General features: G+C 36.1%; 1 protein-coding gene across 1 annotated transcript in view; it reads left to right on the top strand.

Annotated features, from left to right (window-relative positions):
* LRBA (LPS responsive beige-like anchor protein) overlaps positions 1 to 25,339 on the top strand; it is a 370,657-nt gene that overhangs the window by 45,268 nt on the left and 300,050 nt on the right. The window contains exons 6-22 of the mRNA XM_058804238.1: positions 1,891 to 2,012; positions 2,122 to 2,248; positions 3,013 to 3,132; positions 3,439 to 3,585; positions 4,436 to 4,633; positions 5,207 to 5,340; positions 6,582 to 6,690; positions 6,800 to 6,952; positions 7,574 to 7,742; positions 9,186 to 9,265; positions 10,576 to 10,638; positions 12,436 to 12,533; positions 14,727 to 14,819; positions 15,616 to 15,724; positions 16,258 to 16,339; positions 17,984 to 18,107; positions 18,365 to 18,557. Coding sequence (XP_058660221.1) covers positions 1,891 to 2,012; positions 2,122 to 2,248; positions 3,013 to 3,132; positions 3,439 to 3,585; positions 4,436 to 4,633; positions 5,207 to 5,340; positions 6,582 to 6,690; positions 6,800 to 6,952; positions 7,574 to 7,742; positions 9,186 to 9,265; positions 10,576 to 10,638; positions 12,436 to 12,533; positions 14,727 to 14,819; positions 15,616 to 15,724; positions 16,258 to 16,339; positions 17,984 to 18,107; positions 18,365 to 18,557 — 2,121 coding nt within the window. The remainder of the gene's footprint in view (positions 1 to 1,890; positions 2,013 to 2,121; positions 2,249 to 3,012; positions 3,133 to 3,438; positions 3,586 to 4,435; positions 4,634 to 5,206; positions 5,341 to 6,581; positions 6,691 to 6,799; positions 6,953 to 7,573; positions 7,743 to 9,185; positions 9,266 to 10,575; positions 10,639 to 12,435; positions 12,534 to 14,726; positions 14,820 to 15,615; positions 15,725 to 16,257; positions 16,340 to 17,983; positions 18,108 to 18,364; positions 18,558 to 25,339) is intronic.

The raw sequence follows: 25,339 nt of genomic DNA, 5'->3' as shown, positions 1-25,339 counted from the left end.
TGTGTCATCTGTCATTGTCATAGAGTTCTAACCAAATTTTTTTCTCTGCCGGACACCTACACTAGTGCCTGAACAAATTGTGTTTATAATAGATGTGCAATATCACTACAAAAGGACAATACTATTACATAAAGAATGGATACAAATGAGGCTGCTTTTTTGTATTTTGTTGGGGTTTCTTCAGACTGATTCAGTTAAATCGTGTTGCAGGGAGGATATACCTGCTTTGCACTCTAGATGCTTATGAGAAATCTTTGAGAAAGTATTGATCCTAGACCTTTATAGGCTGAATAATACTGAAAAGGATTAAATTTAGCAACAATTAGTCTTTTTGTGATTGTTCATGTGACTCATTTCTAAGTTCTGTGGTGGGCACTTGAAAAAAAATTTGAAACTGAATAGGCAGTTGGAAAATCCTTTGCAGAATCTTCTGATGGAATTCAAGTATGTCAACACTTCTGCTTCTACAATTGTAGAATGAAAAATTATGTTCAAAATTCCATGCTCAATTCAGAATGAGATTTGAATAAGATTTATCAGATAACTCTTTCCTGTTTTCTTCACATAAACCCATTAGCTTTCTGCCTTGGTGGCTTGAGATTGAATTTCACCAACTCAACGACATAATGAATTATTTTTTGAATGAAAACTTTGGAGACTGAAAAATGCTGACTACTAGAAAAGTGCTCCTGCAGTTTTATCACATGCAACAGAACTTGGCAATAGACAGACATGTTTGTGTTCATTTTGGTTATTGATGGTTTTCTATTTAACTTCTGCTTTAACTTCTGTTAATTATGTCGATTGCTTGAACCATATTTTATGATATCGGGGTGCCTCAGTAACCTTTATGTAGGTATTTTTATATATATTCAAATTAAGATGTTTAAGAAATTAAGTATTTACTATAACTACTCTGTGATCCACTGTTAGTTAAGTCAAGTGATAATGCTGTCAATTCCTAAGACTTGGCTGCAAAGACATGGAGACTGGTTAGTTAGCTGATATACAGAAGGATTTATAGCATTTTGTATGGACAGGAGTAGCTGAATGGAGCATGGGAACATAATAACAAGTCTGGAGACACTTGAGTTCTTTGAAGTTTTTTTTATCCATTGATATTGATCATCTGGGTGGCATCTTTGTTCAGAGGTTATGGCCCTCTTCATTGCAGTGTGTATTGCAAATCTGGGCTGCACACCAGCAGAAAGGTAATAGTAATGCTAAAAAACCCAACAAACTGAACAACTCCAAAAAATAAACCCCAGCTGTTTCAACCAAAGGATTCTAACATAATGGTTTGTAACTCAAGGGCTTTGCACTAAAAACATAATGTTTGGTATGAAGATTTTTGCCTGGTGGAGATTGCATTGTGTTTCATTTGAGGAAGTTTGAAATTCTGTGTTACACTCTCTGGAAGCCTACTTAAATATGAATTTCAGGAGAGAAAATAATTTATTAAGTGAAATGTGGCCAGCATTCCATTTATGGTCAGTTATTTTCCTGTATACCAACTCTATGTGAAAATGGAACTGATTATTATGTCAGGTTACCATAAAACCAAATTAATCTGAATTTGCTCTTTGAAAAGTTGTTATTCCATAAGGCTTTTACTAAAGCATTTGAGTTTTGAAGCATAGGTTACTATTAATAATCTTTTTTGAGGTATAAAGGTCAGTTTTTAAATATTTAGGTTATTAAAATACTGTAACAATCAAGTACAAAGAGAACAGAAGTTAGGCCAGATTTTTTTTTCTTCAGTATAGAGGAACTGTATACATTTGCAGTGTGCCTCTGTTTATCAGCATATATATGTAGATTGCATCTTAAGCTGCACACTTTTACTGTTGTGTTGATCTTTCTGCATGAATAACTTCTTGCTTTCTTCAGGCTATTGCCTTACCTCCTATAGCCAAGTGGCCCTACCAGAATGGATTTACTTTCCATACTTGGCTAAGAATGGATCCTGTAAATAATATTAATGTGGATAAGGATAAGCCTTATTTATATTGGTGAGTATTGTGTAAAGCTGATATTGCTAATGTTCAGTTTCTATTCATTTTTCAATGATTTCTGCATCCATCTGTGTATGTGCTGATTTTGTATGTTCTGATTTGTCAGTTTTCGAACAAACAAAGGACTTGGTTATTCTGCTCACTTTGTTGGAGGCTGCTTGATCGTAACGTCCATAAAATCGAAGGGAAAAGGTTTCCAGCACTGTGTAAAATTTGATTTCAAGCCACAAAAGGTGAGTGAAAAGAATAAAGTCATTCAAATAAGTTTCACGAGTCTAAAATTGTAGCCTGGGAGTCTATGTTGTAGCTGTTGATTCATCTCATCTTTGTGTAGAAAAATAGTTACACTGGAATGAGCAAAACAAATATGTGTTCTGAATTGTTATTTCTTTTGCATTTTACAACTAAAACATGAGTTGATTTTATTACTGGTGTTCAAGTCTGATTTGCCTATTAGGAAGGGTTATGTGATGTTGGATGCTCTCTTTTTCACTTAGATATTCTGGAATTGATGTAAACATCTTGTGGGAGAACAGGCCTCCTCAGGAATTCCTTATCAGTAATCCCTTGCTGTAAATATGGATTCTGTTTGTGATAATTTGACATGCACAGCCTTTGAGAGGCTTTAGTCTGGAGCCATCCATGCTCTTTAGAATGGCATTTGTATTAGTCCATCCTGCTAAGAGTAGCTCAGTTTAGAACTTATTTACAGAGTAGGTTCAGTGTAAATTTGGTTCAGCATTGTCATAAAGATTTTTGGAGTATGCCATAAATACCTTTTAAGCCCCTTTGTGGAAAAAATGGCATATTATTCTTTGACATAGCAATGCAAGAAAACTCACCAGTGACTTACTAATCTTTTCTGCTTAAAATACGTCTTTGAGTCTTAATTTAATTCACATAAAGAGTTGAATTTGTTCTTCCAAGCCCCACTTGAATGCTTAAGCTACTCCCAAGTGTTTATAGAGTTATATCAATTGTTTTTTTTATTGTTTAGTGGTACATGGTGACTATAGTGCACATCTATAACCGCTGGAAGAACAGTGAACTCCGGTGTTACGTGAACGGGGAGCTGGCATCTTATGGGGAAATAACGTGGTTTGTCAACACCAGTGATGTGAGTAATCCCTGCACACTGTCTACAGCTGAGCATCTTGGTGCATTACATAGATATTCTTTGCCATTTTATTCATAAACCTCCCTCATTTTATGCCTTTAAAAAAAAATGTTGAAATAAAAATGGTAACTTTTTAGAGAAATAAATTGTGGTTTTATGCGTCTCAGAACTTAATACTTGTTTCTGCTGAGGCTCTCAAGTACTTGTTTATGTAAAAGTATTGCCTATGAAATGCATATTTTTTGCATGATTTGCTTGTGTAGCATGGATTAAACCCTGTTACTGGGTTCTGTTTTCTGTTTTCAGACGTTTGACAAGTGTTTCCTGGGTTCTTCAGAAACAGCAGATGCCAATCGAGTGTTTTGTGGGCAGATGACATCTGTTTACCTTTTTAGTGAGGCTCTCAATGCTGCTCAGATCTTTGCCATTTATCAGCTTGGACTGGGATATAAGGTATCTTAGAATTGACTTTCCTAAGTTTAATTCTTTATGGTAGTTCTTAAGAATGCTGTGACACCTCTGTGTCAAGAAAAAAAAAGATCTTACAGTGTAATATTTTTATTAAACTCTTCTGTGTTTCTTCTGTAAGCCTATGTACGGCCTTAGAAGCTACAAGTAAGCATTAGTTCAGTTTGTTGATTTCTTATAGAACAAATAGATTGGTGTTCCTGTTTGCTTCTCAGAATTTCCATGTTGGTGATTGGGAGAGGGAGAACACAACTGTTATCTCGGACTTGGTTCACTTTTTCATTGAGGCTGAAAACTTTACATCAGTTATGATGTATTTGTTTTAGAAATGTGGCTTTATAGTTGCTTGTGCTAGTGGGAATTTTTAATGTGTGAAGTCAGTGCTGAGGATTAGTTTTGTTGCAGTGATTTATTATTTGTTTTGTCATAGCCTGAGGGGCACTAATTGAAGGCTGTTGTTCCCCAGCAGCTGTACAAACATACACTAAAAAAGATGGTTCCTTTTCTATCTGCTCCTCAATTATTAGTTCCTTCTGAGTGAACATTGCTGACAGTCCTGCTGTTTCCAGGCCGATGTGGTTCTTTTACATTACCCACCATCCTGGCAATGACACTCTTAGGGGACAAAAGAATTCTGCTATTTTAATGTTGTAAAATTGACTTTGAGTCTTATGAGTCTTCGGTTCTTATGAGAACCTTTCTTTATGAAATACTGCTTGGTTAAAGAAGCAATATTTTAATCATTTTTTTGCAGTACTTGTTCTGATCTTTATATTTGATGTGCTTAATCTAATTTTTTTCTCTGTTCCTTCCTCAATCCTGCTTCTCGATCCAGGGAACGTTCAAGTTCAAGGCAGAAAGTGATCTCTTCCTCGATGAACATCACAAATTGTTGCTATATGATGGCAAGCTCTCCAGTGCTATTGCTTTTATGTACAATCCAAGGGCTACAGATGCACAGCTGTGTCTTGAGTCATCCCCTAAGGATAACCCTTCTATTTTTGTTCATTCACCACATGCCCTCATGCTGCAGGTAAATCAACATTTTCATAGATTTGGAGGGTACAAATTATTTCTGTTTGAAAACCTAAAATCCAAGTTTATAGGGATTTTGATATGGAATTGTGTATAGGTTGGGATTTTTTGGGTTTGACTTGCCCCTGTTTCTTGAACTAAAGAGGATGCCAAAGAATCCTAAAAAAAAAAAAGTATTCTATTAATAAATACAAAGGCTGGGTTAGCTTTGAAAAAAAAAATTCCTTCTTCCTCACTTCTGAGGTCTTCACTCCCCTACAGATGTTCCCTATCTCCCATCCTTTGCCCTGTTGATATGAAATCCTTTTCTTCCCTGTCCTTTGAATGCCACCTCCTGTGTATTCACCTGAGGATCTGCACTGTAGATCTGTGTCTAGAAGTATCTGTAGCTAAAGCAGTAGGTCAGGCATTCTGGGCATTTAGTGTGACTGTGGCAGCCAGTTTGTTTTTACTGTTTCTTTTTGTTTGGTAATAATACAGCTTTTATATTGAAGAAATTAAAGGCTATTTTAACAAACTTTTTAGCAGTGTCTGAATGAGGTTTCAATATTTCATGTTTTTTCTCTGTCAGGATGTGAAAGCAGTCTTGACGCACTCCATCCAAAGTGCCCTGCACTCCATTGGAGGAGTGCAGGTGCTTTTCCCTCTCTTTGCACAGTTGGACTATAGGCAATATTCCTCAGACCACATTGACACAACTGTTTGGTGAGTGCATGTACTTGCAGTGTCCTGGGCTTTGTTCCTTTGAAGTAAGGAAATTGCCTGTTGCTTTATCCAATGGCAGAGTAGTTGGCATTGTCTTGTGCAACAGTGAATTATGTGTAAGAACAAAAAGGGTTACAGGCAGGACCTCAAAGTGATGCACTTGTTTGCATCACATGTTCTGTGAGACCTCACAGAGAATCAAAATGTACACAAATTTTATAGTTGACAACTTTTTTTTTTCCCTGTGTAGCAGAACAGTGGGTACTTCTCTTGAGCTTATTCCTGTGATGGAGATAATTCACTGGGGAAGGCTTCAAGACAAACTCCAGGAAGGGTGAATTTTTCAGCAGCATGAAGTCATTCCTTGGAATTTTTCTTGGTTTTGTTTTAACCTTCAGATTTTTGGAAGATACTGTTACTTAGTGTTGATGCTAGGCTTTTCCTCTGGTTTGAGCTCTGGTACAACTACATCCCACTTCTGAACACCCAGACACAGAAGCTGGTGAAGCTCTAGAGCTCCTAAGTTCAAGAGCAGCAGTAAAAGCAAAGAGATTGTTTCTTAGAATTCTGCTCTGATTCTCTGCATTTGTAGCTTCATGGCTGTTTAAAGATGATCTGTATCCATATTGTTTCTTAGAAGGGATGGTAACAATATTCCTTCAGACCATCTCTTTGTGTCTGGTGTCTCCTGAGCTGGCTCAGACTTGGGCATCTGTGTTATAAGTCAGGGATTTGATGCAGTTGCAAATTGGCCCAGCAATACAGGGGTTTTCAACTGGTTGAAGTCTTGATCCACAGGCAGTAATGGCTTGACAGGAATATTACCTCTGGCAGCAGCACAACAGCAAAGCTGTATAGAGAAAAATATTTGCTCCTCTGATAGCTTAAGAAGTAGAATGGCAATTGTAACCTAACTTGCAGGAGTTTGTAGTTGAAACATAAAGCACAGAGTAGTACAAACTTAACCGTTGCTTTTTGCAAGAATTCAGAAGGATTTTGCTTTTGTGGTTATCTCAGAGTTCAGAATTTCAAGTTAGAAAGGCATTATTAAAATAAAGAAGTTTTTTGAAGCAAGCATTCAAAAATTAGTCTTTCTTTTTGTTTTAAAAGTTCTGAGTTACATAACAGAACATTTACTTAACATGTATCTCAGAATTGTGTTGTGGGAGTGTTAATTTGGAAGTACTTTATCTTGCTGTAACCCTTTAACACATTTTTGTTTACTAAAACGTGTTTTCCAGTTCTACTTTACTGGCATTCATCATGGAGTTGTTGAAGAACTCTATTGCTATGCAAGAGCAGATGCTGTCCTGTAAAGGCTTCCTTGTGATAGGACACAGCCTAGAAAAGGTAAAGTAAATCTTCCTTAATGTTTTACATTAATGTTGAATTTTTTCTTGAGTTAAATACTTTTCCTAGACTGTTGCAGGGCTCTCTTTAAGCAAATCTTCTTTTGCAGTCTTCCAAAGCTCACGTTACCAGAGCTGTGCTGGAACTTTGCCTTGCCTTCTCAAAGTACCTGAGCAATTTACACAATGGGGTACCCCTGCTGAAGCAGCTGTGTGATCATGTTCTCCTGAATCCTGCAATATGGATTCATATCCCAGCACAGGTAAAATTGCTTATCCTTATCAATAAGATATTTTCTGGTGTATTGATTTGGGAGTGTATTGATTTGGGAGTGTTGACACTAAGCCTTGACTCCAAAGAATTACGGGTTCTCGCTCCACAACAGAAATCATCCAGGAATTGTCTTCAGGCTCTGTTTTGCTGCATATAATTGTCAAGTTTTGCAGGCTCTCAGGGTTTTCTGGGATTTTGGAGACTTGTAGTGTTCTGCATAACAGAGTTGTGACTTTTGACCCAGACTGGGCAGGAAGTTTGGACGGGTTAGCTGGGAAAAACTCAGCAATTTTTGAAGAGGAAATTATCTTGGTTGTCAGATTTTTAAGTCTTGATATAAATTGGAAGTGAGCATTTTTTGTTTTGGTGAATTTCTGTTCTCTGACAGTGAACAACTTTGATCAAAACTTTGCAACTGAAACCTTATTACCAGCACTGCACAGTTTCAGAAATAGAATTAAATTTTTCATCAGTTTTCAGAGGTTTTAAGATTAAGCTATACAGAGAAAATCTATTTAGGACATTTTGATAGATAAAATGTAAGAATTCAGTTGTCTGACATGCTGTAATTCAGGTGTGATGCTTTTTGTTTTCCTGACTGGCGGTGTAGGTTCAGCTGACCCTGTACACTTACCTGTCCACCGAGTTCATTGCCACTGTTAACATTTATGGCGCAATCCGGCGGGTTGGGACAGTTCTTTTGGTCATGCACACCCTCAAGTATTATTACTGGGTGGTGAACCCTCAGGATCGCAGTGGGATAACTCCCAAGGGCACAGGTATGTACATATATGTATATTGAGTTTTATTCTCACAATCTGGTGTTAGTTTTATAAAAGTTTTATATACAATGTTTAGAAGAGATCCGTCAGTTCTTCAGAAATAATTGCCTTTCAGTGGGGTGGGTTCCCTGTAACAGTGAGTGGTGTGCTTTTGTCCTTGAGAGATTTTTTTTTTCACAATCTATAGCAAACTTAGATTTGCTATAGATTGTGAAAAAATCCTCTGTCATCAGACACCTATGTCAACTGATACTCGGCAGAGGTGGTCAGAGAAAAGGTAGGATGTTGGAACATTAGAGCTGTGCTTGGGAATATGGTCTTTCTCAGTTATTTTTGGAATTTCAGAGAGAGAAGATGGGAGAGAGGTAGATTTACTAGGAGTGAGTGCTCCCTAGATGTGTCTGACTTCCTGCCACCAACTTCTCAAAATTACCAGCCTTGCCTGTTAGAGGGCTGTAAGGATTGTTTTGTAGTATTTTTCATCCTTTAAGAAGCAAAGCATGCATGTTTTCTCCTTTCTTTTTAATCCCTCGTGGATTTACTTAGTTTCATAATGCATTTATTGAGCCTGAGGCAAGGGGATGAGTAGGAGAGTCTTAGTAATGCAGTTTAATGGCTTATTTTGACTAGGCTGGTTTATATTGAAAATAGCTGTTCTTAAACCAAATATGCCTGTGGGCCTATGCTGTATAAAACCAGACTCATATGATCACTTTCATTCTCTAGATGGTTTGCTTTTCTGTGATGATTAAGATCATGAGATCTGTGACCCTACAGGCAAATGTAAAAACTGTTCCCCAAAATGTATTTGCAGCACTTCATTTGCTTTCTGTACCAAAGCTTTTACTTGACTTTGACACCTGGTTGCACCTGTTGTTTTAACCTTGCCTCTCCTGGGAGCTACTGAGTGTCTGGGTATTTAAAATGTTTCTTTGGAAGTCTGCTTTACACAGAGATGGCAGAAGCCAGTCCTTTTTGACTTTGAGTTAAAAATTTAAATCATATCTTTCAAGGTACTCTATGTACATGGCATTGTAAGATTGATTTTTGTGCATTTAGCCAGTTTATAATAATGTAGCTATTGCTTTGAGCTATGGTGGAACTCAGGAAAAACCTGTGAACGCAAAATTTTGAAATCTGGAAATTCTGACTTAAAGTTCTGGTATCAGTCTTATTCCTTGCATGGAGTTGGTTTATAACACTACAAGGAAATGTTAAAATCCTCAGAATTTAGGTGAAGCCTTAGTGGAACCTCACTGTCCAGACATTTTGCTAGTAAAAAGTGATAAAACACAGTAGTGTTTTGTGGTCTGAAATGGAGGCTGGGAAGACTTAGAATTGTGTCTTCTTCACCCAGAAATTGCCTTTTATTTTTCTTTTTGTGAAAATGCTGTGCTAATAACAACTCTTAATTTTTATTTATCTGCTTTTTTTTTGTAGATGGTCCACGGCCTACTCAGAAGGAGATTTTATCCCTGCGAGCATTTTTGTTGATGTTCATTAAACAGCTAGTCATGAAGGTAGGATAGCTTTAAATTAAGGTAGGATATTTGAATTTCCTTTCACAAAGAAGTCCCTAACGTGCTTTAAACATGTTGAATTTTGAGATAGCAAATAGAAACAGCCGTGTAAGGTGCTTCTTTTTGTTGTGGCTCTTGCCACAGACAGCAGTGCTAAAGGATACTTTTTTTCCCCTTTTAAGCTGTTTTTATTAGAAATGGAGCTGTTAGTAGCTTAGAAATGTTTACTGTTGGGGAAATGAGTATTTATTTTTTTTTTACACGAACAGTATCAGCCAGCTATGTCATAAGTGCCTAAAGACTAAATAGAAACATTTGATACTATGTGCTGTGGGTCATTGGGACAGAGGAGGATAAGAAAGACTATGAGTAAGTTTCATAACTGTTTCTTGGACATTAGAGGAATATTGGAATTCAGCAGCTCTGTTGCTTATAGGCTCTTCATGACCTTTTCCTATCATAAGTTTTTGTTCTCTCTGTGTAAGCCCTGCTCAGCAATAACAAAAATATCTCTATGTTATCAACAGTGTTTCCATCACAAATCCAAACCACAGTGTGTGTTGTCTCCTGTAAATCAATTCTACCCCAACCAAAACAAGCACAAAAATAAATAGAGCACCCATTGAAAAAGTTTGAGTTTGATCCTTTGGCAAGTTTTCTGTTTGTACATAGTGGTGCAAAATCTTTTTGGGAAATGAAGGACTTGCTTTAAAAAATAAAAGCCCTATAAGTGAAGAAGCCTGCTTTTGCCAACCCTCATCCTGTTCTTGGAAACTGTTGGCTTTTATTTTCACAAAAATACCTCAAGGCATATTGCTGGCATAGGTGCCATAAATAATTGAGATTTCTTCAAAGTTGATAGCAACTGAAGATTGGCTTCTCTAGTGGAAAATAAGAACCAAACATAGATATGGGTATAGCTAAGAGGCTTGTAATAAACTCCCAGATCTGCTTTTGAGTCCTTTATGCTACCTCAATTTAATTCTTCTATTAACAGGAAGCTCTCAGTTCAAATTGACTGTATCAATTAACATGTATTACTCTAACAATTTCATATAGTATATTGCTATTTATATTGTTTTTATGCCTGTGCTGAAATTGCTTTAAAACACTTTTATGGCATTCAGTGGGTGCTTTTGGGGGCAGGGAAGGAGCTGCCTTGCAACTATGAAGCTATTACAGGATCAGGTGAAAGCAAATTTGGTGTGTGGTACTTGCTTTGTGATATAAACGTTTCTTATAACAATGATTTTTTGGAAACAGCATTCTTTATTTAAAAGGTGATAGTTAAAACCTGTTTGTTTTTGAAGGACTATGGAATAAAGGAAGATGAATTGCAGGCTATCCTCAATTACCTGCTTACTATACATGAGGTAATTTTTAATTTGGGGGATGTGTTTATGAAGAATGCCTTACTAGTGCTGTTTGTGACCAAATGTTTGACTAATTTCAAATATAACCTCCTTTATGCCACAAGATGGCTCTGCAGAGGAAGTAGCAAACATTGTCCAATTCTTAGAGTAGTGTGCTGATATGCCAATATTCTTGCAGTGATTTAAGCGCTATGTTCAATGTTAGATTGAAGTTCATTAAGCCAGTAATTCAAAATGGTTTCTTATGTTCTACAAACCAATTTACCAAGCAGAAAAACAGATGGTGAGACTGACTTTAAAAAAAGTCAAAACCTTGTTTTAGGCTGCCTAAGTAATATTTTTTGTTTTCTTTTCCCTCTTCTTTTTATTTTGCTTCTTAAATAAAGCAATAAAATTGAAAACATGCATTAAAAAAATAAAGATGTATGTTAATGGCATCTAAGAGAAGCATATAAATTTAATTGGGAGAAAATGTTGGTTACCACTGATACATCTGCATCTTCATATTTTAGCACCAGGAAAAGGCACTTTATGCCAGATGCAACATCAAAGACAAGGGAAATGGGGACATAAATCTAACTGATCTCATCTCTGTAAGGGTGCTTGAAATGGGTAAAATAAGGAATTAATTGAACTTCATTTCAAGCAGTATGGATTTTTGTATTTTTAAAGAATTTTGCTTACACCTATACTTTCATTTTATTCTCTGTGCTGGTTACTACTACTTGGTATTACCATAGTCAAGCAATTCTACTTTATGTGGAGAAGTAAATAATAAGACCCTTGGTACCATATAAGAGTGAACTAAAATAGCAGAAGCTTTACATAGCCTTCAGATGAGGATGTGGTGTTTGAAATATCTGGCAGTTTGCATACTCATGTGTCAAAGATCCATGAATGCTGAATCCCACAGTCTAACTGTGGATTCAGAAAAACATCAACAATAAAAGTAAAATTTAACCTTCTCATATGGCTAAATAGTGATAGCATCTGTAATGTCAGCTGTTAATATCATCAGGTGAACAGAGTTGTTTAGGAGAATGTAAAACTGATTTTTCTAATTGAGTATTAGAGTATTTGTACAGAGTACTCTAGAGTAAAGAATCAGAGTATTTATTCAAAAGTGTTGGTCAGTGTTTTATTTGTGGACTCTTTTTGTTTTAAAATAAACTTTCATTTTAATACTACAGAGTATGTGAAAAGACAGTTACATTTTGTTATTTCTGAGGTTATTTTTAGTTACAATGAACTTGGAACAAGTTAATGAACTGTAGCTTAGAGTGCTTTAAATTAAAAGTACGGAAAAATTTACTAAGCGACTTGAATTACCCATTTAAAATATTGTCTGTGGCAGGTGGTAGTATTTTTTTCCTCATGGTTTGGACATTTCTGAGTAGAAACTTTTCATTAAACAGCACCCTGTGCCCCAGAAAATGTGCAGCAGTTTATTTGTAGCTCCTGTGCAGGAAAGGATTGGGAACTGCACATGAAAACAGAGGAGCATGTGTGTGGAAGGAAGTAACATGGTCTAAATTTCCATTGCCTGTCAAATCCTTACATCCCAGACACTGATATATCACTGTTCACCCTAAACAATTAAGTATATTTTTTGCAATGTTTTCTCCTGCACTTGCCTTTAGAGCTACAGTTCTTTTGATCCTGGCCAAAGTGATTTGGTCCTTAGTTTATTATTAATCTCCACATACTTTTGAAATGTTTTGTAGTGGTTCTTTTAGCCAAAACAATGTTCTGGTGTTTATGTGTTGTGAATTCAAATTTGTAACTTTTATCCAACAGGATGACAATCTAATGGATGTCTTGCAGTTGCTGGTTGCTCTGATGTCAGAGCATCCTGGTTCTATGATTCCTGCATTTGATCAAAGGAATGGATTACAGTAAGTTTGAATTTTCTAAGTGGGAAAAAGGAAACAGTGTTTTGACCATGCTATTGCTTGCAAGAATTCCCATGAAATCTGAATGGTTCTCATCAGTGTGTGCGTTGCAATCAGAGACTCCTCATCTTGGGAGATTTTTGGGTCCAGGTGTTCATTTTGACAAGAGGTGCTGTTGGATTTATTATCAATGAGGTCTTTTTTTTTAATGTTTCCAAGCTGCCAGTCACACTTAAACAGGGAGAGATCCATTTCAGTCTGTGCATTGATGTCTTCATCTGCTGGTGCTCTGTCTTCAGCCCCCCATTCTTACAGATGTCTTACAACTGACAAAAATTGATTCAGATGTGTTCTGATCCTTGTTAGTTCTCTGCCCATTTTTTTTTCCTGTGGGACTTTTCCAGAAAAACTTTTTATTTGTTTAAAAGTAGCACTTTGTGGTATGCACTGTTTGGAATCTTTTTCCCAACAAATAGAAAAAAAGTGTTGAACACTATCGTGAGAGAAAAGTAGGAGAAATAGCAAATTCTACTTGTACAAGTAGAAATCTGCTAGAGGAGTTAAGTTATGACTCCTTTTGTCTTGTAGCTCTCAGAGGGTGGTCACAGTATTGAATTTTCCTAATTTAACAGGAACCTGCCTGAACACAGTGGGGAAAAAATTGGTACAGGCAAACAAATGTAAGAACAACTCATAGAAGGATATGGGGAATAGAAATTCTCTCACTGTGTAAAGGCAGAGTCTCATTTCTTACACCTATTTAGTTGCACCTATTGGTTAATCCCTGTTTATATATATATATATTCTTTTTCCAGTTGCCCTTTCTCAAGAGACTGCATTCAGGCATGTTTCTGTTTTCTCCCCTTTTAGTGCTGGACTGATTATTTTTCTTTTTACCCATTTTCATCAGATTTGAGTTCATTTGTATGGTAATGTGTTACGTATGGGAAACTAATAAAGACCTCTAAATACTAAAGTATTTGAATGTCAGGTTGGGTCTCCAATGCAGTACATTTGGTTTTATTTAACAACTAGCAGTAGGTGCTTTTATTTTTTGTTAACAAGTGTATGAGCAAGTCAGCATGAATAGTCAGTCCACAGTGAGAAATCACTTTGTTTTCCTGTCTCATTTGTTACACTCCTTGCTCTGGTATTGTCTCCAGTCACTTAATGGATTGTTTGTATGCTTCTTGATACATCTACTTTTTGCAATTAAGACATAATAATCTTGAAATTTAAAAATAATTTTCCAAAACTTTATAAATAAATATTTGGAATTCTCTTAAAGTTAAAATGTTAAAGTAACCAATCTAGTGGGGGGAAGAAAAAAAAACCAAGGAAATGCTTTTCCCCTATACAATTAGGAAATCCTGATAGTATTCTGTAAAGAAAAGAGGAGAAATGGATTCCATTGCTTGAATGGCCAGTGCATCATAAGTTTTGGTTATTTCTTTCCTTCTATAGTTTCTGTGGTTGCAGCATTTTCCAGGATAAATTATTTGTTATACATAACTGTTTTTTAATCACCTTTGGTTTTACCTTTAATTCTGGTATCTGGTATAGAACTAATTTTTTTTTTTTTTTGTGTCTTAGTTCAGGTGTCCTCAGAATTAGTTTTGGGTATATAAAAATAAAAGTATGTAACTATTGATGAGTGCTCAGTTATGTGCAGATAAGGCCTAAAAACTTAAATTCCTTTGAACTCTAAAACTTGCAGATCTAAAATGCTATATTGTAACATGGGATAGTTTTGGAAAGTCTTTCCAAAATTGTTTAAATGAGGTAGGCTTTTTCCTTCTCCCTAGTGAAATGATCCAAATTTCTTCAAAATTTTTATCTTAACTTATTTATGGTAAAGGATAAGTACTGTGCCTTCTGTTCCAATATGATTTCATGGAACATTTGGAAATGAATATTTTCTTTTTTTAAAAAGAGCTTAGTAGTTCATGTAGATAAGTAAAATTGTATTTCACAGATGTAAAGATCTGTTGAATACTATGAACCACAGTCCAACTAGAATCAGATAGTGATGTGGCCCTAAACACTTGACTGTCTAAAAAGTAAGTGATCAAAGAAATTGGATGTAACTGATAAATACATTTAGATGTCTGAAGTTTTTATGGGAGGTTTACAAGGAGCAAAAACCTGCATTTGTTATTCACATTGACAGAAGACCAATGTGTTTTCTCCACTTAGGGTTGTCTACAAGCTTTTAGCATCACAAAGTGAAGGCATCAGAGTGCAAGCTCTGAAAGTGATGGGATATTTCTTAAAGCATCTTTCTCCAAAGTAAGTACTGATTTGGGTCTTAAAACTAAACCTCCCAAGAAAGGAAGGAGTAAAGGTAGGTTGTGACACAGACATTCTATTTGTTGCTTTGGGAATAAATTATTGGGTGTGTATACACGCATTTGTGTGTAAAGGGGAAAAAAGCTATAATGGAGGTTAATCACTAAATAGGCTTCACTGAATAGGAGCTGCTCTTCTTCAACTACCCCTCAGTCTATTTGTCACAAATGTGTTTTTGATATGGTGGAAGTGCTTGTTGCTGGCAGCTAGTGTCCAGGCATTATCACTCCTTATCAAGCTGATTGAATAGTTACTTGCAGTATGGCCTTCTTCTTTTTGATTTGACCCTTTTCCAGTGAAATCAATAGCAAGAATTAGACTGGTGAGACAGAACCCCATGTTACTGAGAACTAGCTTTAATGTGTCTTGACTTGACTGTGATAGTAGATAACTATTGAGATTGCTGTCCATGGTTGCATTTTGGAGTGAAGTGAGGGCCAAGGTGTGCTTTCCTCAGTGTTTATCCAGAAATCCCTAAGGCTGTGTTTCAGCTCTTGGGGCCCATGGGTGAGTGGACCTCATTTACGGAAGAAAGGTGGCTGCCTTCAGGGAATGATTTGTCCTTTCAGAATTCGAACACTTCCCCTTTTTCTTCACCAAAAGTGAAAGACTTAAGAAACAAACAAGAAAAATATCTTAACAGTGATTTTATATTTCTTGAGACACATGTTTTGAACTTTTTCTCCCCTAAAGCAAATGGAATGCGTGTTTTTTTAATCTTTCTCTACCATTTTAGGAGAAAAGCTGAAGTCATGCTTGGACATGGATTGTTCTCTTTGTTGGCTGAAAGGCTGATGCTTCAGACAAGCTTATTCACCATGACCACATACAATGTCCTGTTTGAGGTAGTCATACACTGTAGTTAGGATTCAATCTTTCTAATTACTTGTAAGACATTGTTAGAAAATTGCTTACATATTTTTGCTGATATGTTCCAGATGACACTAAACCTTAGTGTGATGCAGCTGAATGCTGCTTTTTCCCCCCCCAAAGCTTACTGCTTTGGATTTATCCCCTCCTTAACTTGGTTATGCTCATTATGAACAATTCTAGATAATGAGTAACCTGTATGTCTCAACCAGATGCTCATGTAGATGTGGAATTTTATTATAGCAATGATCTTCCCTTAGGATAATTGCTTTGGTTAGATTCACATTCATCTTCCAGTGTACTTTAAATAACAGTATGCACTTAAGAGAGAAATAAAAGAATAAAGCAGCTTACAGAGTTTTAGAAACAGGATGAATTAAATTATCAAGAAAGTTAGTGGGGATTTTTTGGGATCATTTTTAGAATGATGTTGATTGTACTGCATCCAGTATTTTTCAGTAAGCTCTCTTCATGTACATTGATATGGCATCTTCTTTTTTCTTGCTAGATTCTGACTGAACAGATTTGCACTCAAGTAATACATAAACAACATCCTGACCCAGATTCAATGGTGAAGATACAAAATCCTCGTAAGTATGGTACACGTTTTTAAGTGCTACCTTAAGAAAAGTCTGCTTTAAAAGAATCCCACCAATGTACAAGCTTATTAATTACACCTATCAGTCTTCTAATCTCAGTTTTACATTTTTTTCACTCTAAAAGACACATTATTTGTATTTAGTTGCAGTTATGTACAGAGTATGTCTCTACAGCTTTTTGAAAGACATTTTATGTGTCTCTAGTTCATAACTCACCTTTTTTGGCTGTGCAGAACATTATGAAATGGTTTTTCAAGACTTTTATGCACAGGATACTTTGATTTAATACATGTTAAGGTATTCCAGCAAAATTTGAATGCATTATCTAGTGATGTCAGACTAAATTACCTAAAATATGGAAACACCTTTCATCTTAAATTAAATTCAGTAAGACAATGCTAGATGGAAGATAGGAGAAATGTATCTGCTCACTGTTCTGGTTAGCTTACTTTATTGGAAATATCTTGATATGAAACTTTAGATGTCTTTAGAACTGAAAGAAAATTCTGATCTCCTTTCCTGAATTATGTACATTATTAATGTGTTCTGTACATAATACAATGGACTTATGATAGTTTTGGGAGTTAGCTTTTTTCTGGAGAAATAACAGATTTTTCACTTTTCTAGCTTTGTCATTAAACGTAGGTCGCAGTTGTAAGTTTACTTCAGGTGGAAAAGGGGGGAAGAGAAAAGAAAGCAAAGCAGAAATGGAGGAAATAAATCTGGTTGCATTGTGCCATTTTCCTTCTGGTAAATTCATATGAAGCACGAGATGTTAGCATGTTTCTGTTGCTTTCTCCTTAGACTTTTGGAGTTGACAGTCACTGCTGTGGTCAGTATAGACTATATGGGGACTGAGTTGATTCTGAAATAATGTAGGTCTGGTAGGAAGAGTGACTTCTAGAGTCCCTTTTTTAGATCATTACTGTTATCAGATAAGGAATTTCTCTTTAAAGAAGTTGTACAAGATGAACTGCAACTATCACAGTGACTGTGTTCAAATTGCACCCTAATTCATTTACAAAGTTGACTTCTTTTAAAGTAGCAAGGAAAGTCACTGCCCCTCTACTTCAAAAAATGCTATGTACCCTGAATTTTGACCTCCTAAAAACACAGGAAACTTTGTGATAATAAGAGATAAAATTTTATATGATTTTTTTTTTATAACAGAAACGGATAAGTTTAATTGGAAGTTGGTTGCATTCTTTGCATTCTTTGAAAATTCAGTCTTGTTAAGGTAGAGCAAAATCTCATAAGGTAGAGCATTTTTCTCATATATTGGTTTTCTGAAGGATGCTTTTTTAGGTGAACCTCATGTAAAAATTGTTCTGACAGATTCTGATAGCTTGTCAATTGTCATGCAGTAATATTTGTGTTACTTAAACATGGTAATTCAATGAATTCCATGTTCTTTAGAGGTATACAAATCCCCCTGATGGGTGACTAGGTTTGAAAAGTATCGGAAGAAGGGATTTGTTATACTTAAACCTGCTTCTCCAATAGAGATGCGCTTTTTCTCAGTATACAACTTTTTAATGTGGTGTCCCTTTCCTTGTGCAAACACTGTTGAAAGAGGCCTTGTGTTTTATGCTGTGCTTAGTTCTAATATTTTGTTACTCATGACCTGTTTTTCAGAGATTTTGAAGGTTATTGCAATCCTGATCCGTAATTCTCCACAGTGTCCAGAAACTCTGGAGGTGCGGCGAGCCTTTCTCTCAGATATGATTAAACTGTTTAACAACAGCAGAGAAAATAGGAGGTAAGATGGCTTGCTTTATGCACAACTATATAAAATAAATAACAAAGTCTCCTAGCAAATTAAACTCATGAGGGCAGATACACCTTCATTGCTGTTTCAGCAAATTCTGTGCTCTAGCAAAGGTGTCAGTATGAAAAATTAGAGAAGCTTTGCATGTAGCAATTTTTTAAAGCATGTTGGATTCTTGACTTAGCTGTTGTATATATTTCTAAGATATATTTTATAATCTGATTCAGTAGCATGTGTGTGTTTTGCAGGAGTTTGTTGCAGTGCTCTGTCTGGCAGGAGTGGATGCTTTCCCTTTGTTGTTTTAATCCAAAGACTTCTGAGGAGCAGAAGATAACTGAGATGGTGTATACCATATTTCGGATTTTGCTGTACCATGCAATAAAATATGAGTGGGGTGGCTGGCGTGTGTGGGTGGATACACTGTCAATCACACATTCAAAGGTGAGATTCATCAAATTTTAGGAGCATTTCTGAAAAATTTTGGTGCTGGTCTTGCTTTTTAGTAACAGCAGCAACACAAGGTGGCGCACCAGAGCTATTCATCAACAAAAATACCTTTTAGTAACATCAAAAGGCTGTAAAACAAATGAGTAAAAAGCAAAGAAATCCAAGTTAAGGTAGATGTTTCTGCTGTTAAACTGTCATGGAATATGAGGTGAGAGTGCAAATCCATGCAGCATGAATGAGACTATTACCCTTTGTTATTGTTCTGTCTGTTGTTCTTACAACCATAGTAACATCATAAAAGTTATTAGTGGCTCTCTGAATGAGGCACAGTAGTACAAAAGATATTTTATACTGTCTTATTCTAAACAAGAGTGAGGCCAGTGTGGGCCTCAGAATTGTTCTGGTTATCAGAATATTTACTTAAAATGAATTAATTTATAAATTACCTATTTCTAAATGTGTGCAGTTAAGCAGTGAAAAGGATGTCTGTGAATCCAAAAGATCACTTTATGATACTACGGAATTGTTGGCATTTCTGAGATCTTGGATTTTGAACAATTTTTTTTCTTAGCAAAGGTCAGTCTCTGCAGACAGCAAAAACCTTGTTATTTTGCAGCTCTATTTATTGCATTCAGAGGCCCATAGTGCATTGTTGGGCTATGGGAGACAATTGTAAAAATCTGTGTAATAAAAATGGGTGAAATAACTTCATCAAACAGTTACTTAGCTAAGTGGAATTCCTGTGCAAAGTGCCCAGGGCCACACTTTAACCCTTACAGAGATCACATTTTTGGTGTTGGACCATTCTTAATATACTTTTTTGTTGGCTTTGCAGTCTTCAAAAACCAGTTTCCTCTCTTTGCCCCACGATGCAGAGGGCATGGGTGAATTGGCAAGCTGTAACCAGAGTAAAGATCCCTAATGTGCTTTTATATAAAACTGGCATAATTTAGCACGTGTGTGATTGCTGGGAATCGCTGGGAATTGTCCCTTGGGAAAGATGGAGAGATGAATAAAAGGCCACCTTTTAACTCTTAGTCAGAGCTTTGGTATCTTGAATTTAGAAATTAGCTAGCACATTATCTTAAAATCTGTAGTTCTATTCCTAGACTCCTTTTGTAAGATAATGTAATGTCAGAAATCTCGTTTAAACAACATCTATGTCAGAAGGGTTATATGGATTTTTGGTCATTCTTTTCAGTGACTTAATGTGGCTAATCAATGATGTAAAGTTCCTAGAGAAAAAAATCCCAAGATTTTATTGTGATGCCATGGCCAAATGTCAAGAACAAAACCCTGCAGTTTTAGAAAAGACCAAAAAATAGATAGATATAGATAATGTTGCTCTGGTTTATTAATTTGTATTTTAAGGGCTGCTTGTTTTTGTGAAACACCATGAATGAGAAGATGACCTACTTCAGTCTGTGTTTCTCATTTTTTGTTCCTGGCATGCTGCAATAGGGAGGTGTCCTTGGTTGTAGAAATAACTCCCTGTAAGTTTTCCCAAGTCTGACTTTGTTGACTTTCTGATCAATGTATAATATCTATCTGTTCTTCCAGACCATTTCAGAAGAAGTTGAATGATGGCACATTTGGAAGTGTGTGAGTGTGGTGGTGGAATATTGAACAACTCCTAAAGGAATTCAGTTTCTTTGGCCATCAGTACTAATACTAGTTCCAGAAGCCTAAATGACAGTATTTAAACAGCAAAAGCAGCCAAAACCAAACTTGACAATATGGATATGAATGATGGTGCCATTATCAAGATTTTAAAATTTGACCTTTATTATGCACTTTCCATTTGAACTTTTTTTGTAAGCAATACATACAATTCATGCTACTAGCCAGATGAAACTAGATGATTCTTCAGAGCTCCCTGTCTATTACATAAACATAAATTAGGATAAATCACAAAAAAGGTCTTGAAAAATGTCCTTTTACACTAACAGATAATTATAATGATTTTTTAATCCTGTTAATTTTACTTATTTTAAATGGTCTTGTGTCCTGTTTTACCACTATTGAGATTCATAGAGATTCACACATAACCTGGTGTAGGCATAATTCAGTGGGCAAATTGTTCGATGCTAAGTGCATCTCAGATGTTTTTGATTTCTAGCATGCTTTCAAAGTAATGTGGGAATTATGGGAACAAAAATATTTCTTTAACATTGCTGAGAGAATAACCAGTTTGGGTTTTTCCTATTTCTCTCTAATTGTATTGGGTTACTGCTTATTTTTCCTTTTTATAACCCTCTGTGCCATTCGTGCCACTAATTTATAACATCATTCCATGATAAAGAACAAGTACATAAAGGACCAGTGTTACACAATTGGATAGGTTTTGCAGAGCTACACATCAAGATACATGCAGCTGCTATAAAAAGCCAAAGAAACTCAATTGCAATTTTATTGTCCAGTTTGATAGATTTCCTGCCACCTTTGTAGCAGGGAAGCTGTTTGTCACTGTAACCCTCTCCTCCAACAGCTGCACAGCGTTTTATGAACAGCAGTGGCTTTTCCAGCATAATTGCACTGCATTGGCTTCCTTGCATTCACAATTTAGAAGGTGTGTAGGTGTGTGCAACCTTTTAAAAGCCAAATTTCTTAGTATTACTCATATATATTGTTAATTTCCATATTATTTTTTGATGCTTTCCAGATATTAAACCATTGTATACAAAGGTGTTTAATCTGTTGCTTCTAGTTCAATGAAAATACTGTTGGAAAAATTAAATCACAGCTCCAGTTTGTTCTGACTGGCCAGTGTTGAATTTATGAAAGCATCCAAAAACTTCTATTTTTTTAAACATTGCAACCATGCTGACTCAGCCTTAGATTTTTATCTGTCTAGTCCTGTTACTTTTTACAAAGGACCAATGATTTGGGGGTTAATAATAGGAAACAAGTAAAGAATGGTGGAAAACTTCCCCTTTAACCTTTCAGCTTCCCCAGTTTTTAAAATAATAAAATTATTTACACAGTGCAATGCACTCCTAAATTATCTGAATGTTTTAAACTGGGAAGACTAACATCTGCTTATTTCAGGCCCTTAAATATATTTTACTACTTAAAAGTTGATTCATGTTACCTTTCTGTTAAAGAAAATATATTCAGGTGAAGAATTATGTTTGGTTTTAGTAGCTCAAGAAATTTTCAGTGAGTAAGACTCAGAGATGTTAATATGTGTAAGTGGCAGTTCTGTTTAAGTGGAAGAATTTTATTCATTGATCTGAATGAGAAGTATAATTTTAAAATGTTAATAGTGGGACCTTACAGTACAGTGTATTTCTAACTAATTGTTAGTTTTCAGTCTAAAGTACAGTTGTAATAAACATTGTGACTGTTAAGTAAATTTACATATTCTTTTGTGCCCTCCTCATTTAATTTAAGGGAGGAGAAAAAAAGCCCAGAGCATTTACGTGTGCTATGTTTGCCAGGCTTTCATCACTGTCTGACGAGGGAAAACCAGCAAAAGCTGCAGAGATTAGGTGGTGGAGGGGTTAATATATGGTGGCAACTAATTTGCAGAGAAGTAAATGTGGCTCAGTAGTTTTAGAGGGTAAGAGGCCATCGGAATCTGGAATCCAAATCCCGTTGGCATCCAGGATTTGCTTAGGACGCTTTTGTCTGTTTTTTATCCCTGTCATGAGGGCAGGAGGGTCTCCCACAGCTGAGATCTTCAGCTCCAGGGAGATTTGAAGGCTTCAGGTGTTCTTCAGTCCTCTGAAAAGTGTATCTGCATTGCCCTGAGGGGAAGCAGAGGTTCCTGGCCCAGAGGTCATTGTACCACTGCCAGTTTTTGCTTGTCACTTGTGCCATGCCCAGTATGTCAGTGAAGAAAAGCTGGGAGTACCCATGAAATCGTTCAATATTATGTTCAGTCTAATGATGTAAATAGTTGTTTTTCATAAATATTACTTATTCTACATAGAAATGATTCTCAGCTTGTCATCTGAGTTATGGAGAGCAGAAGGAGCTTGGAGACAGTAATGTGCAATCTTCTTTAGAGCTGTGCACCCCCAGCACAAATGTGTTGTGATGATGCAGTCCCTCACCTTTATGAGGTGTTTCCTTTTTACAGCTTCTTCTCTAGCAGATGTGTGGGAAGGCTTCTCTAACCAATAGCTGGAGGGAGAAGAATGTATTTTCATTGTTCAGCAGGCAGAGATGTGTGCCAGTGATGGGCTCTTACACATGCAGTGTGTATGTTAATGGGGAGCTCCTCCATCTCATTATTCCCTTGGCTTGAGGGAGTGCAATGTCATGAATAAAGCTGCAGGATGCTAACATTTGACTAATCCAAACTGAAAGAAATGGGGATAGAATAGAAGGGGGCAAGGTAAACTGAGAATTTATAAAGCTGCAGAGAAGCCTTAAAAGAAGAGTGTAATAGAGATTTGCTTCTAAGTGCCAGAGCTCTCAAAACAAAGAATTATGGAAACATTAGCAGCAGAGAGATCTGGTGTATGAAGAGGCCAGTAGCTCTGAAATAGTCTTCCTAAGTAAAGAAGTTTGAGGAGAGAGAGGATTCTTATCTCTATGACTTGGTATAAAAAAAGCATGGAAGATGGGACATATGTCTGCAGCCTCAACAATTGTAAATGGCTTTCTTTGCTATTGCTGCAGTGTGAAGCAATCCTCCTCCATAATTGCAGCTACCTCTGCTCACATTGTGGGGCCTCAATTAGATCTCCTGGCCATTCTTTGAAATTATGGATGTGGAATCTTTGCTTTAGGGCTGGCAACAATATATGGAGATAGTGGAAAAGGATGGCAGAAGTGAGCAGTGCATAAAACCTGTCGCTGGGCATTGCAACAATGGGGTGATAAATGCTGAATTTAGTTACAGAATATTTTTGTTAATAGCTAAATATCAAATATGTACAGATAGGGTTTGACAGTCCCCTGAACTGTGGCAGTGATTGACATAGTGAGAAAATACATATCTTGTATGATAGTGTGTGCTCGTGTCTTGCAATTTAAACTCATTAAAAGTGATAATTTCCTTAGTGAAAATGAGCTAATACATGTTCAATATGCAGTTTGACTTTGTTGTTGTATGATGATGTAACAGTAAGCTGTACCTTGACTAGAGGTAAAATGCTGTAACATGCATAAAATTCTCCCTTAGAAAAGCAGACTTTTATGAATTGTATTGACTAGTAATTGCTTTCTAATTCTAGAAATTATTTTTTTCTCAAGATGAGTAAAAAAAAAGGCAGAACTCTTGCTACTTAGGTGAAAATGCAAGATACAGGAACAGCAAACCATCCTGGAGCAGTGGTTTCCCTGCACCTTGTACATCATTGAATGTGTTTCTGGTGGAAGTTTAGACTCTTCCTTTAGAAACCTCTTACCCTGCAAAGTATATTTGAACTTGCTTTGCTTAGCTTCCATCTGTGAACCACTCAGAAATAGCCCAGAGATTCCTTAAGTCAGTGGGTTACAGACTGTAACTCAGTGTGTGGTGCACACAGTACCTTTGTATCTTTTCCTCTGCTGAGTTGAAAATTAGTTTTGATATCTGTGATAGTAGTGTCTCCTGTCTAAACAGGCCTGTTTGTGTTTGGAGATTGGATTACACTTATGAAACAGTGTTAGTAGAGGAGAAGTGGAAAATGCAGGTCAATAAAATCCTATTTAAGATTCAAAAAGTTGTGATGCTTTTTGGAATTATGAAGAGTTTATTCATTAATTATGAAGAGTTTATTTAAACAAGCGCAGGAGCTGATTTGCACTGAGCAGACTCTATGAGGAATTGTTTGACCTGTCTGGCAAGATATTCCTTTCCTCTCTCTAGTCTATGAAATTGCCCACCTGAAAATGGAAAGAAAAGGCAAAAAATCTGAATGTATAGTTACAATATTTTCTCAAAGTTCTTTAATGCAAATGTCAATCATCTTACCCTTTCTTATTGCTGTATGCTAATTTTTCTCCTTGGCAATTAGTAAATTGTTGGATGTCAAATTAAGCTAAAATTAACAGCTAAGGCAAGTGCTGCAGTTATTAGCTTACAAGTGTCTTCAACTGCTGGTGCGTAGAGATGCATTCCAAGCATTGCAGACAGCTATGGATTAACCATCAAATGATGGGGAAGATTAATGATTGGCCTTTTAGCTCACTAATTTAGAACAATTTCTGGTAATTAATTTTGTATTATCAGCTTTACAGTTGCAAGTGCCTTAAGGAAAATAAAAAATTGCTTATGTACATTTAAGATTCTTCAAGGTAACAGTTGTCTTGTAAATTGTTGCGTGCTTGCAGATCGTTGTGTTTAATCTTTAATACCTTTATGTACTCTGTGCACTTGCTTTTAGTAATCATAATTTCTTAATTTTTTGTTTTTGTTGGTACTGATTTTGTTAACCTTAAGTGTTTTGTTTTGTATGTATAGTTTGGCTTTGTGTACTTGTGTCCTTCTTAAATGCCACATCATGCAATAGAAGTTGTGGGGCAAGAATTGTCTAGTGCCTCTGTTGTAGTACCACAATTTCCTGGTTTCCTGTCAAACCAAATTACAGATTGATACATTGATAAGAAGTGTTTATACAGCCTTGTTGAAAAGTTGGATTTTACAAAGCAGAATTTCTGAAATTAGTATCCTTTTGTTATATAAGAAACCCCCAGATGCAAAATGGATGTTAGTAAAATACTGTTTCATGTGGTCTCTCTAATTCTGTGCCTTTGTATTTTGAGTTTTATTTAAAGGACAGTATTTAATACATTGTAACATGAATTCTTGTTGATGGTTATGGTCAAACTAGAAATTGCTA

The sequence above is a fragment of the Ammospiza caudacuta genome, chromosome 4 (genome assembly GCF_027887145.1).
Source record: "Ammospiza caudacuta isolate bAmmCau1 chromosome 4, bAmmCau1.pri, whole genome shotgun sequence".
In the NCBI taxonomy this organism is placed as follows: Eukaryota; Metazoa; Chordata; class Aves; order Passeriformes; family Passerellidae; genus Ammospiza; species Ammospiza caudacuta.
This window is presented reverse-complemented; position numbering and strand designations above follow the sequence as displayed.